This window comes from Anopheles funestus, chromosome 3RL (genome assembly GCF_943734845.2).
Source record: "Anopheles funestus chromosome 3RL, idAnoFuneDA-416_04, whole genome shotgun sequence".
Lineage (NCBI taxonomy): Eukaryota > Metazoa > Arthropoda > Insecta > Diptera > Culicidae > Anopheles > Anopheles funestus.
In genome coordinates, this window is record NC_064599.1 from 65706923 (window position 1) to 65721674 (window position 14752).

Sequence of the window (14752 nt, forward strand, 5' to 3'; positions counted from 1 at the left end):
GCTCTTCATTTATTTTTCGTTTTCCTTTCTTTTGCTAGGTTCCCCGGCAAGGTGCATTTCATCAAACCAACCACCACTCGTTTCTGCGCTTTGTTTCAGGATGGCATTATTTTAAGAACTAATACTATCTAAAGCAACGCAGGAAAGCTTCCGTTTTTATCTCTTTTATCCGGCCATTTTACTATTTCTGTGCAATTGGATGCAAAGATGGCGGAGGGAGAGGGAAAGCTTCTTCACTCCGACCTGTCATCAGCTTCGGGGCTAGTTTTGTGGTTCGAAGCAAGAAAAAAAACACGAAAAAGACAAGATGTCTGTTGCCATTTTGTGTGCGTGTTTTTGTGTCTGTGTGTGTGTTCTTTTATCATTGCACTTCCTCACACTGCGAGGGACGAAAGGATTAAAAGACAATTAAAAACGAAGCTCTCACGCTGAGACTGATCTGTTTTAGAGCCATTTTTTTTCTTGCTGTATCCCTTTCTTCATTGCACATTTCTTTCAACTATCCTAAATCGAGTGGCAGGAAGTGCAAGAGAACCTTCTTTTCAAAGCTTTTCTTTTTGACTTTGGATTTATTTTTTACTTTTTCTCTACCATGCAAAACTGTTCATTAGTGGTAGTGCGAAGTGCAGGTTCAAAAAATCGATTTTTGTTTAATGCTTTTTTTTACAAAAAAAAAGATGCAAAATGAAGAAGCAAGAACGATGAAGCTGATTTGAAATTAAATTATCGATACGAAAATGAGTTGAGGTATTTCAAGGGGGTTATAGTTAGTAATTAACTAGATAAGACTTTGCCTTGGTAAAGTTTGCTTTGAGGAAGGAAGCTTTTTTAATATTTTCCATGATATGATTAATAATTTAAGGCGATGCTAAGGAAATATTTATGTTCTTTTTAGTTCGGCTTGATAAGGGTTTAAACGCATCATGTTCTTCACTTACAAAGAATTCAGTCTATATTAGTATTTTTCATCTCTTTCAACTTACTACAGATCGAATGAATCATTTTTCAATTCAATGCCTGAGTCTGCATGTAAAACGCTTTACCAAAACTAACGTTACCGGTACATTACGATTAGGAATCTCACATTCCTCGTGAATCATATTTATTGGCCATCAATCTGTTACTAATAATCCATTTCCAGGTATTTATTAGCTTCTAGTTTTTTTTATCGAACAAATTAATGATAAATTTTTAGCCAAAAACAATAACACAGGAAAAGCATTTTTTATATTCTTTAAAAAGAACAAAACATAATTGCTGGGGCTTTTCGTTTGTTTCGAGAATCTTGTCAAGCTGAATCTTTTACATCATATAAATAAATACAAATAAAAACATACTCCAAGCCCGCCGAGCAAGCACAATCGAGACACCAAAGTAAAATATTCATAGAAAGTCATGCTCTACTCATGGTGGGATCAGAACGATGTTCTATATTATGAGCTATCTTCCTAGCGGAAAAGTATTAAACTTAGCTTATTTTATTTAAACTAGAATTGAAGAAGACAGGAAATAAAAATTGAAACGAATGAACCATTTTCAACCACGACGTGTTGTTGAACGAAAATTTACCAACAAATTGGAAGAATGTTACGATGCCTAATGGAACAAAAATAGTGGTATCGATTGTTCACACTAAATCGTTATATTTTGAAACAAAAAAAGCTCGAAATTTAATCATACACCCAACAAAAAAAAATCAGTTTGATTCAAACTACTCTCAATTCAAACTAATCTATGTTAAACCGTAACTACATTTCAACGTCCCACAAATGAATCAACATCCTTCATTTTGCAGCACAATTTTTAAAAACACTCCAAAATGTACACAAAATACACACCAAACACCAAAACAAAAAAAAACGTTCGTTTACAATTAACATTTTCCATTGCAATGTAAATAAATCGTTAGCCTTCCACTTAAACAACTTTAGACGTTGATTTACATCGAGCCCCTGGGTTTTCCCCGGGTGGGGAAGGAAAAGTTGATCGCAAATGAATTACAAAGTTTGACGGAAAAGTTGTCACACCGTTGTGCAGTGCACTACGCAAACCTAGGTGTGTTCGGAAATGTGCACCGACGTGCCAACATTCAACCAGGGTTCACCATCAGGGAGTAAAACCCCGCAGCAAGTATCACATGCCACCCTCCTGCCCCCTTTCCCCATGGTCGGTAAAATGTCTTACCCCGAACGACCAAAAGAAATTGTTGCGCAAATACAGCGCAGCCCGAGTACACGAGTATTCGGTATCGTTCTATTTCCTTTTGCGGGACAAAACGCCCAGCATTTTAAACACTCTCCAGAAGCGTGTGCTGTAACGTGATCCATCCCACGGTGGAGGGCAATTTCAAACGACTGCAATGTTGATTCGGTTCGCATTATTTTGACTTTACATTCGGATAGAATCATCGTCCCGGGACGGTAAACTTATGTTGCGGCGTCCAGACCTCCCCACCAAAAAAAGAAGCATATTTCACTCGTCCGCTTGGCGAATCCGCTGGCGAAAACGGTGCAATCGCGCGCTACGACAAAGTTTTCCATGTCTTTGCAAAACTGTCAGAAATCCTAACAATTAGTCGGAACACTTTTTCCGAGTTTACTTTACACTTTCCAAAGGGTGATTCCTGGCAGAAACACGCGGGTAAAGGTACAGGTGCCAAAAAGGGTGCTCGGGAAAAGTTTTAATGAGTGCTTACCTCCGAGTTTACGTCACCGTGCACGATGCATACGAGATCGATGTCGAAACCTTCGCTAGCGTGAACCCATGTCTTCTCGACGGTTATATCTGGTGGTGCTGGTGAAGAGAACGTGAGAAGCGGAAAAAATAATGACAGTGGGTTAGTAAATGTAATCAATTACAGCGATCCTTAACAGTTATATCAAGTATCAAATGTATATAATTGGGTGGATTTTATATTTCTTGAAAGAACCTCACTTCGATCAGGAATTCTTCCCTCAAATTCAATACTTTTGAACTTCTGCATACATCCCGCTAAAGTGGACCATTGTTGAAGATGCTTTATACTGCTGATCTACCCCGAAAGACACATTCTTCTAGATGGAAATTTCTCACCCAACAAGGAAGGAACATTAAAAGAACTATACATCTGTATCGCGCATTACGTACGAATGCTTGAACAGAAATGCATATTTATTCCACGGAGTTTTCCACGGCGATTACGGAACAAGGAAGCTTTTTTTTACTCTTTTCACCTCCCCATTTTCGGTTCTGCTATTCAAGGCAATAAAAAGCAAAACCCCGCAAAACATGGGAAATCCATACAAAACATACCGAGCTAAGTGTTTATGCAATTTTCGTGATCCCAAACGTTGCACTAAACATTCACCGTTTTGAGGGTGGGAATTTGGTTTTTTTTTTCTTTATTTGTTCCCTGCTTCTTCGAAACGATCGGGCTCGTTACGGGGTTTTTCGATGAAACATGTGCCCATCCTAAAGCACGTAGCAAGATTTTCCGAATGAGTCCGTCGTTAGCTCTGCTCAGCCCCAAACGATGCCCGCGTCACCGTGTACATTTTGTATGCAACAAATTGAGGAATGCGGTAATGCATTGAAATTTGAATAAAGGTAAACACATTCCCGCACCCCGTAACATTGGAAAAGCACTAGAAAACTTGGCCCCCTGCTGTCGACGCCCTATTCGAACGGAGTCAAATATTATATTGGCATGTGCTATCGGTACCGACGATTCCGGTTGTGTGTGTGGTAGTGATGGGCGGACCGACCCGAGCGTACTGGAACAGACTCATCCATAAACGAAGTGAAATGGTTCGGGTCGATCCGTAGATACGAGTAGGTTCAGTAGATGCAACGATTCCGATAGGTGGAATCTACTATAAGCGACTCCGACACTTGGGTGCAGCGAGTTCGGGTCGGACTGGACTCAAACTAGGTTCAGTAGGTCCAGTAGTTACCATGAGTGACTCCGACCCGTGCGTGCGGCGAGTTGCGGTTGAACTCGGGTTGAAGTAGGTTCAGTAGGTCCAACAGTCGCAAGCTCAGTAAGCGACTCAGACCCGTGCTTGCAGCGAGTTCGGGTCGGAACTACTGTTCCGACCAGGTTCGGTAGGTTCAGTAGGTGTAACAATTCCGGTAGGTGCAAGCTGCCATAAGCGACTCCGACCCGTGGGTGCAACGAGTTCGGGTCGGACTCTGGTCGAAGTAGGTTCAGTAGTTCCAGCAGGTATAATCTACCATAAACGACTCCGACCCATGGGTGCAGCGAGTTCGAGTCGGAACTACTGAACATACTCAAATTTACTATTCGGTCCGAACCCGCTACACCCCACGGGTCGGAGTCGATTCCGATTCTGCTACACCCGATTCCGAGTCAAGCCGTGCAATGAATCGTGTAACCCATCACTAGTGTGTGGGCATGTCTTTGCAGCGGGAATTTCTTATGCTTCTCTTGCCTCCTTAACTCCCATTTCCAATTCCCCTTCTTTATGCATACGAGGCGCATCATATTCTCCGGTGCATTCAATTTTGCCGCTTTATAGCAATAACAATATGGAAAATTTATCATTGGAGAATTTTGCACAATTGTGGCACATCGTTTCGGCTACCGGCCTGGCAGAAAGGAATTTAACGCCCCGGGTTTTCAAACATGAAGAGAATGTTTCGATCGCGCATAATGATCTGTGCTTGGTGATGCTGTACGATTCATTGAAATCAAATTACTCGCATTGCAAATATCAATACCGCGTGTAAGAGAAATCGCACATATTTGATGCAACTTTTTTCTGTGCAAAGAAATCAATATCCAATTAGAACGATACGTGCAGGTCATACGTTCGTAGCATATTTTGTATCGTGTAGCGTTCTTTCAATCAAGAGGCGAGCACCTTGTCGCTTTGAGTTCATCTAAAATTGTGGTATGTGAATACTTCTCTGAGTCGATCATGGCAACAGCACATCGAACCAATAATCGATCTTTTATCAGGAATATACGATGCAGAGAAATGTTCTCCACGTTCGATCGCGGTTTGACGGACAAGTGTTTAACATTCTTCACAACCAATCTTTAATTCATCTGTCCGGTACAGCAAAAAAAAAACTGTCTCACTTCACGTTGGGTCTCATAATTACATTGCCTTGGTAATGAAACTAACGATCTCTTAGCGAAACAGTTTGCCATCCACCTTGACCCGAATGAAACTTCTCCCGTGCTGTAATTTACAAACCCCCCCCCACAAAGACGAACATGCGCGATCATAAACGGTGAAGTAGAAATGATTTAAAATTCCGCAATGTCAAAGTAAACGAGGAAGTCATTGGAGAAACAACGAAAAAACACACAAGCAACAGGGCGTTAACAATCTTCACCCTTCACTGGGAAATGGTACGAGATCGATCTTGCCGTGCATGATGAATCTTATTGTTTTCATTGCATAAGACACGCAGGCTACCACCGCATACGAGTTTCTTTCTTTGTTTTTTTTTCGTACGAGCTGCGTATGCTCGAAACCTGTTCGTACCGCTTTCAAGTTCAATCTTTGCGTCCGAATCGGAAAGGGAAACACTGAGTTCCATCCGAAGCCATCCCTTAACGCCGATCAGTTACGGTACGGCTGCGCATCGGTCCAGTCGTTTGTCAGGTTTTGCCGGGTTTCGGTTTTTTTGGGCTCACTTTTGTATTTTTGCAACGATGTTTCAAGGTGGCGACATGATGATGGACATGGTGAATGTACCGTCAAACCGTAGCGAATAAGTGTCACTTTCAGTCGGTCTCACCGTACATTCTAACCTTCGACTGCGTGCCCGAAAAATGTCAAGTGCGTATTTGCTAAACACAACACGAAACCCTGTGCGACAATTAAGGTGGTGAAGAACCCGTGACGGAGAACGAGGCGTGTGTGGTAGGATTGGTTGAGTTGGTGACGTGCCGTTGTTTATGTCGTGCGAACTCAGTCCACCAGCAGACGTCAAATCAATTAACGCGGACGAACAGAACATCAATTGAGCTAAATCTGATGCCATCACTTGAATGCGTTGAAGTGTGACGGTGAACTCCAGTAGTTATACGGGGGATATTATTTCCCAAACCTCCCCCAAAAACCTGGTGGTTAGTTTTAAAGTGTTGCTTAAAGGTGACCTGAACGGTGTGGTGTCGAACGTGAGGCGAAAAGTTGTCGAAAGTTTGGCTGTACTCTAAACTGTGAAACATGGAAAAGGAACCTGCCCCGGAAGGTGTTGAACTGCTGTCGGTGAAATTAGATGGAAGGTAAGAGAATTTGAAATAATGCTCCCATGAACATAAATTAAATGTTGTTAATCAAAAGAGAAATTAGAAATAAATTAAGCAGATGTCTCCAAGATGTCTAAGCAAAGTCCTACAGGATAATGACGGCCACTAGGAGAGCTTTGAAGTTCGAATTAGAAATTTATGAATATTACGAGATATATCTGGGATTTTTCCAACTTTTTGACTCGTGTTCAAATATCTCTACTTTGTCGTCTAACACATCCATTATATCAGCTTTAAAATTAGGATTATTGAGAGTGTATACAAAGACACTCGGATTTAATTTACTAAAGCTTGAAGAATATCCAAAGTAATAGTATTACCTGGAAATATTCCACTGTAACTTGAAAGTAGTTAGTATTTGTTACAACTTACTCACGAGGACTCCAGAATTCTGTACAGATATTGTCCTTGCTATTACTAGTCTAATCCGCCACATCAAGAGTTACATAAGTTTTAAGTTAATGTGGGAAAGTTTGAAGTATTTCGAAATTCTTTTTAAGTATTGTAAAAGTGGACATCATAGAGGTGGATGTGGAATGCATCAGAACTTTCCGGATTTTTGTACAGAAGGAAATCGATTCTGTTTAAAGCTTTCTTAACTCACACGCATTCAAATCCCTCAAAGAATCACTAGAGAAAGCTTCGAACATAATGGGTTTCAATTTGCAAAAGTTTCAGAAAATGGGGAAGTATTCCAGAACTCCTTCGAACAAGTTAAAGTTCAACTTGAAATAATTTTAAAATTGTAAGAAACAACTTTGCAACTTGAGCTCGAACACCATGTAAACTTTGGAAAAATGTTCATGAGATTCGTCCAATTTTCTAGGATTTCTTCCTTCTAAAGCCGCAGGATTGTTCAATAATTATTTCGAGTAGGTTCCAGTTCAGTTCAACCTTCATTGTATACTGTTAAATATATCAGTAGCATTGACATGACAAACATTTTGTTAGCTATGATCGTGACTTCAAAGTACCTGTCATTCTTTCTGAATAGTACTGTTCTTAAGTTCTTTTATTTTTTCGTCCTAATTCTCATGAGTTTGTCGTTACTGTTCTCCTTACTTCAGTTTAGAAATGCTTTACAAGGCTTTTTTAATGCTTTCAGTTTTCCTCTTAAATACAATTAAATCTTCGAATTCTTGGCCTAAATTTCCTTGGTTTTTTATAAAACTTTTAGCTAGATGGTCAATTCTGCGTATGAAACAAATTTTCCAGACGATATTAAATAATGTGTGAGAAAACCACCGAATCACTCAGAGATCTCTTGTAATAAGATCCTTGTCAAACATTCCGTTCAACGCACCATAAATAGGAGTTTAAATTAGCTTTTCATAACAATGTTTACGGCCGGATGCATTCCGAACAAACAGGTCCATCTCAGCTTCCGAAAACCTAATTTCAATTCCACTCTTTTTCGACTTTCGCACTATTGCAGCCCAATCACACCGTCCATTTATGATCCGTACAAGTACAGAGATGTGCCGAATCCGACCTCGTAAGTAAAGCATACTTCACATCTTCACAACTCAACCTTGCTCAAACCCTGGTTCCGTTCCATTCACACGCAGTACACTCGGCACATTCGTGCACGTCATGAAGTCGGCCCTCGGCATCGGAATCCTTTCGGTACCGTACGCGTTCCGCAACGGTGGTCTCGTGTTTGGCGTGTTTGGTGCGTTCTTCTTCGCGATGCTTTGCTCGCACAGTGCCCACATTTTGGTACGTTGATACAACTCTTTCCGCTTATCATCTCTCGCTTATCATTCCACCACCACCCGTAATTGGACATTCACCCAAAAACACAATGCCAATAACGGGAGTAGAGGAGAAAAAAAACCCCATCAGGACACGAATCACAATACCCCAACCAAGCCTAAATTCCGCAATCTCTCGTGTACCGTGTATTTCAGGTCAGCACGTCGTACAAGATTTGCAAAAAGGAACGCATACCGGTGCTCGGTTTTGCCGAAACGGTGGAAAAAGCTTGCGCAAACGGTTCGGCAAGTATACGCGCGCTCGGCACAGCGCTACGGTCAGTAGACGGCAGACAGTTGCGCACGATTTGTTTGTTTCGATAGTTCACACGTCCTTCCCGCCGTTGTTTTTTTTTTTGCAGGAACATCATCGATTGGTATCTGATGTTAACAACGGTCGTCGTGTTCATCGTGTTCGTTGGCACCACGCTTCGGGAAGTGGTCAACTACCGTACCGGATGGGACTGGAGCGAACGCACGTACATACTGCTCGTCGGTGTACCGATCCTGTTCATCACGCAGATACGCGAGATCAAGTATCTCGTACCATTTTCAGCGATTGCTGGATTTCTTATCCTTGCCAACATCGTCATCTCGCTGGTCTTTATCTTTCAAGAGCCGCTCACACTGGAAAACCGACGCATGTTTCCGACCGCCTCAACGGTCGCACCATACATGGGGTAATGTGAACAGCATTTTAAGACACCCAGATGTGTCTAAACCACAATGCAGCAGACGGTTGGAAAATTTCCTCTCACTGTTTTTGTGGTTCAAAATAAAAAAAAGGAATCCACCCCCAACACCACTCTCCCAACTCCCGCTCACCAGAACCGGCGTGCTTAATGGGGTCTGTTTTTGATTGTCAAATTTCAGCATTGTCTACTTCGCACTGGACGCAACGTGTCTTATATTTCCGTTGGAAAATCAAATGCGTCACCCGCAGCATTACCTCGGGTGTCCCGGTATCGTGAACCTGAACTACATCTGTCTCGCCATCCTGTACAGCTTCTTCGGTGCCGTTGGATACATCCGGTACGGTGATGACGTCGAAAGCTCCATCATACTCAACTTTCCCACCGAAAACGTGTAAGCAACTCCCGTCCGTAGCAAACGAGGTGGTAGTCTGCATTTGATCGCTGTCTTATCGTGTTGGGTTTTTCGGAGGGGGGCCCCGTTTTTCCTTTTGCTTTCTTGTCGGATAATATCTTGCCTATTTTGTTTCTTCTCCCTACAGGCTGGTTTCGTGCATACAAGTGCTATCCGCTGTTGCGGTACTATGCTCCATTGGGTTGGTTTTTTACGTGCCCACCGAGATTGCCTGGAAGAAATTGCACACTAAAGTGCCGAAGCAATGGACCGGAGTTGCCCAGAGTGGCCTAAGGCTAACGATGCTGCTAGTGAACATTGCCGCAGCATGCGGTATTCCACATCTCGGCACATTCATGGGACTGCTCGGGGCCGTCCTGAACCCAATTCTGGCCCTATGGATACCTCTAATTGTTGATACGGTGTACCGTTGGCCGAACGATTTCGGCCGGCTAAGGTGGCGTTTGGTGAAAAATGTGGCACTGTGCTGCTTTGGACTGTTCCTACTCGTAACCGGTACCATTTCGAGCGTACGGAACATTATTCAACTGTACAAATGAACGATGACACTAAACTACCCACGGTCGGGGTAGGATTGTGTGTGTATGGCGCATGTTGCTGACAATTATCAGATAAAGGCAAATACTTACACAGTACCGTAACTTCGATATCGACGTGGACGGCTTCCCGGACACCATTGTCCGCTGTGCACTGATACACACCGGCATGATGTCGATCGACGCGCTCCAGCAGCAGTGTGGGACTTTCCGACAGATGAGACGATCCGCTGAAAGCATCCTGTTGTTTGTAATGGAAAAAAATAAAAGCGAATTAAAGGCTAAACGATTTATCACACCTAGAGGAAGAAGGTTTCTTAGTATTTAATTCAATTATCGCTTGCTCCACAAGCAATCTAGAACTGTTTGAAGAGCTTTAAAGTTTTCTTGATACAATGGTTCGAAGACAATTTCTAACATCAAGAAATTTCAATTATTTATTCAGTGTTTGAGAGCTACTGTCAAATTTTCTTTTTGAATTATTTCCCAACAACTTTTGGTACTAAATCAAATGGAACTTCTGCTCTTCTTCATTCGCTAGAAAAGTTGTTAACCTGTTTTTCATGCTTTACAATTTAATGAATATTATTTTTGACTCCAATTTAATGAATATTATTATTGACTCTCTCTGTTTCTCTCTCTCTCTTATTGGCTTCAACGACCTCTAAGGCCACGTCGGTCATTTCTGGCTTACTAGACTTATTTTTACCACGTAGCCTTGTTACTTGGGAAACGGTCCGGATGGGATTTCATGCCCAGTCCTGTCGTGTCGAACTGGCGCCGTCTACTACATACATCGCCTGGCCGCCTCGATTAAAAATAAATTACAGTGCAGCATCGATTATTCGTGCCCTTGCCGGACAAGCGAATATCACGGATAATAGGCACAATTCTTTTTGTTGATAAATAGTAGTGTTTAGTGCGTAATGGGTAGACTTTATTTTTATAAAGCTAAATGTTGTTTTCTTATTTACACTTTGCAAAGTAAATCTGTTCTTTTTTCAAATTTATAGAAATTATATCATTCCCCATTGAAGCATTTATTTCTTGCCATCATCGGTTTTGCATTTCATATGCCAATTTTCCTACGGAACTGTCATTTCCGAGCTGCACGGATAATGAGACAGCCGGATAAAAGGTACCCGAATAATCGGCGCTCCACTGTATTCCAATTGCCATAGTCCTCTAGGGGCATTGATACAATTTTGATATTTATTAATTTATTTTTATTGCAATTTTGCAAAATTATTTAATTTATTACTGAATTTTATATATATTTATCTGAAATTCATTTTACAAATTTATTCTTAAAAACCAGGGAGTTATTTCTATCAAACTTTAAAAATTAGAAAAAAAATAGTAGAAAATTATAAATCTCAAATTTGTGAATTTTATGACTATACCTATTTGACTTTAAGAGGCATTATGCGAATTTTCCACGCTGCCTGCCTCAATCTATTCATGTCCGTACATTAGTTTTCCCGGAAGAAAATTCAATAGTGAGGGTAAGTTTTTCACTTCCCTTTCCCCCGCACTGATCGAATAATAGCTTCAAACGTACGTTTGTGCAGCAGCACAATTTACAGCATGACCGTGCTGACCCGAACCGGATCTCGATAATATACTCTAATGCACAATATTTACACAGCCAGTACTGCACTCGTGCGCTCGTTTGTTTTGCGTACGCCCGACGGCGCGCACACACACACGCAACAGAAAACCGCAAGATACGCAACAAGAAGGAAACATCTTGACGCAACTTACCTTCTTGTGCCAGTAGATGGCCGGCACCGGGTTACCGGATGCTTTGCATTCCAGCGTTACGGTGCTACCCTTCCGGGCGGTGATTTGCCGATTCTGGGGCACCACTCGTATTGTGGGAGGTACTGAAAATATCATTATTCGATTAGTATGTTTCAAGCATCAACAAACACTACGGGGAACAACAGGACACTGTGAAATGATTGGCGTGCTTCGGACTGTCAAACGCCAGTTTGCAAAACGATGATAGCAAAACGGTATCGTTTGCAGCTGCCATGAAAACATGACACACTGGCGCTGGATGGTTTATTTGATATGACTACGAACAAACTGTCAGCGATACGTGCAAACGTGACGGCCCGCTGCTACTGCAAATGCACTTCCACGTACCGAATTCCGACTCAGATGGCTTTTGTTAGGACAGTGACTAACAACAGCAGTCAGTGCTTTGTTTTCGTACGCACGGAACAAACACAGCATCAGCCCCCTTTTGCCGTCGCAACGATTGATTTTCTTCTTTCGCTAATCGATTGCCGAAGCCGTGGCCGAACCATGGACCAAAAGCCGGGCCAGGAAATGGTGATCGTTTCACGCATACTTACCCAGTATTTCCAGCGTGTGCACCTGATCCCGGCTTTCGTTATCACCGATCTGACAAATATAATCACCGGCGTCCTGGATTTTCACGTTCGCTATCTGCAGGTTGTAGCCCTCGACCAGCTTGAATCTTGGATCACGTGTCACCATTAAATTAGCTGCCGTAAGCACCGAAGTCCCCCGACGCCAGAGCAGCACATAAGATCCTGTCGGTGTGAGAGAGAGAAAGAGAGAGAGAGAGAAAAGAGAGAGAGTTGGAAATGAATGCAACATGAACAAAACGAGCAGATTGCACAGTTTCGGTGCTTTTCGTTGGCCATATGCTGCTGAAAACCGCAATGCCCAAAACCACCCTGGGTAACGTACGGTAACGTATGCCGTACGTTGGGTTCTTGCTTGTTTTCACCATTTTCATGACGTGACGGAATAGGAAGGTTTTTCCGTCGCATGGGGTATGAAGAGGTGGGGGAGAGGAAAACGGAAAAACGGACCCGATGGAGGGCTTATAATAACAATAATGACAACGAGGCTCGGAACGCTATCGGAAAATGGAAGCAAACGAACTACCATTAGCATGCAAAACCGTCGTCGGCAAACCAGGAAAACCCTGTCTCGGACGTACCCTGCTACACAGGTTCAGTGTCCTGGTGGGACCAATTGAAGGTAGATTATTAAAAACACAAAGTACAGCACAAATATTAAGCACATGCAAATACGCAAAAGACCACGGAACCTTGCTCCGTTCCACTACCGGTTTTTGTGGAACGGCTCACCAGTGGGGGTCCTGTGCGGTTTTTGATACGATCGTATGCAGTACCGTCTGCTATTGAGTACTTATCGACGCAACACCCTATCGTAAAGCCTAGCCGTATCGTTTGATGAATCGGTAAGGAAGCATATTCTGGGCTAGCCCTTAAATGATTATGTTCTCGTTAGGGGCTTTTTTGTACGTTATGGGGGGAGCAGGGTTTTTTGCGTGATGTGGATCTAATTTAATTGCTTTTTAATTTTATGTTTATCTTGCTGGGTTTGACACTTCTGGAAAATGGTGCATTACAAATATTGGACGATCAAAATGGTTATAAATTTTGCATTGAAATAATTTAACTATAATATTTTTTGTATTTAAAATAAAAATATTTTTCACTAAAAAAACTACAAAAAAAGTCCAGAAAAGACTGAAAATTACCAAGAGTTTCCTAATGTGTAGCCTTCCATTCCTAATAACTAGCAACACCGCACGCGTTAGCTATTTGTTCTCCTCCCAAACGGCACCGAATTAAAGCACAGAATTGAAGGGTTAAAATAAGACCCGCTTCATTCGAACCGATGGTCTGCCACGCTTGTTTGCATATCTAGATTAAGGGTACCATGGTCAAGCAAGATTCATGCAAGAATCATCCGACCAAACCATTCCCAGCACTGAAACCATCGGCTGCAGTGTCTATCCTTTTGGGAACGGTTGCACATTGTCCAGCACAGTAGTGGTCTGGTCGGTCCAAACTGCAAACCTACCAAACGGGCTGACCGTAAACGACGAAAACCCGATAAACAGACGCTTGGTGGTTCCCGTTGCCTCCGGACGAAAAACCCCGGACTTCAGCTTGAAGGCCTCCGAAAAACCTTATTTACGTGGCCCGTGTGCACACATTTGCAGGAACACGGGAGAGTGGGAAACGGAAACTGAAAAGGGATGATGCGGGAAAGACGTACAGTACAATACACAATACTTACCCAGATCCTTTACTTTGCACGGTAGCTCGATCGAGTCGCCGATGATAGCCTTGTAGAGATGCCCTCGAGTCATAAATTTCGGTGCGACGGTTGGTGCGTCAGTATCAATTGTTGAAATAAATGGCTCCGGGAAGCTGTGGCTTAATCCTATTATCGGTCCGTAAAAACGGGGATGAAGTACACACACACACACATACACAGGCGCGTGAGTACGCGAGAGGCATATCCATTTATGAACGATATCGTTGTGAAAGAAGGCAGAAGAAGAGGGGAAAGAATATATTTGCAAAGAAACCAGGTTAGTGAATGTAAACTGAATCGTGTGATAAATTCTTAAAGGGGAATGAAGAATGTACTTCAGCCTTTAGGGGGATAAATTGAAAGATTCTATTAAAAGAAGTATCTGTCTGACTTGTTGGAATCGCGAGATATTTATACTATTAAAATAAGCGATGTTTTGCTTTGTGTAATATTACAGTGCGTAACCTAACTATAAGGCAATTTGTTTTTATGTTTTTAAATAGGTATGTTGAAGAGGACGATTTTTGTGAAGTTCTTATTTAACAAATTAAAGTTAAAACATTCGTTTTATTGCTATTTTGAATTTGTTATACTCTTTCGTGTTTAAAAGTTTCAAGGTTTTTGTCATTGACTACGTTTGATAAATCTGACACAGGAGACTTTTACATCTCAGTTCCATGAACATCTGTCGGTTAAATACAATTTGTTTACTTCTTTTTTTTCACCAATTGTTGCTTCATTCATTCACATTAGTATTTCATAAAAAAAACATTAGCTTTTTTGTTTGTTGTTTCGAAACATTATTAAGCTAATTATATTGTTTTTAATTTCATGCGTTCGGTGAGTCTTTCTTTTGAAAAAAAGTTCTTTAAAACTATTTTGCTAACTTCTTCGCCAATCAACTGTTAGAACTCCGGACAAGGTGGTCCTAATTTACGTCTCTTATGAATTTTCCTGCACTATCAAATCTTGTTTTC

General features: G+C 41.8%; 2 protein-coding genes across 3 annotated transcripts in view; one reads left to right on the forward strand and one right to left on the reverse strand.

The window, feature by feature from the left end:
* LOC125769103 (limbic system-associated membrane protein) overlaps nucleotides 1-14752 on the reverse strand; it is a 100923-nt gene that overhangs the window by 16482 nt on the left and 69689 nt on the right. Inside the window, exons 4-8 of the mRNA XM_049437569.1 lie at nucleotides 13755-13901; nucleotides 12026-12226; nucleotides 11427-11548; nucleotides 9756-9903; nucleotides 2696-2793 (exon numbers count right to left, since the gene is read on the reverse strand). Coding sequence (XP_049293526.1) covers nucleotides 2696-2793; nucleotides 9756-9903; nucleotides 11427-11548; nucleotides 12026-12226; nucleotides 13755-13901 — 716 coding nt within the window. The remainder of the gene's footprint in view (nucleotides 1-2695; nucleotides 2794-9755; nucleotides 9904-11426; nucleotides 11549-12025; nucleotides 12227-13754; nucleotides 13902-14752) is intronic.
* Nucleotides 5587-9762, forward strand: LOC125769104 (proton-coupled amino acid transporter-like protein pathetic). 2 transcript variants are annotated; one of them, XM_049437571.1, is made up of 7 exons: nucleotides 5587-6241; nucleotides 7701-7760; nucleotides 7834-7984; nucleotides 8176-8297; nucleotides 8382-8699; nucleotides 8893-9105; nucleotides 9254-9762. In XM_049437571.1, exons 1-7 carry the CDS (start codon nucleotides 6183-6185, stop codon nucleotides 9663-9665), a joined length of 1335 nt encoding a protein of 444 aa, XP_049293528.1. In that variant the 5' UTR covers nucleotides 5587-6182; the 3' UTR covers nucleotides 9666-9762. The 2 variants fall into 2 exon arrangements, with proteins under 2 accessions (XP_049293528.1, XP_049293527.1); XM_049437570.1 differs by lacking the exon at nucleotides 5587-6241 and having other exon boundaries at nucleotides 7428-7760.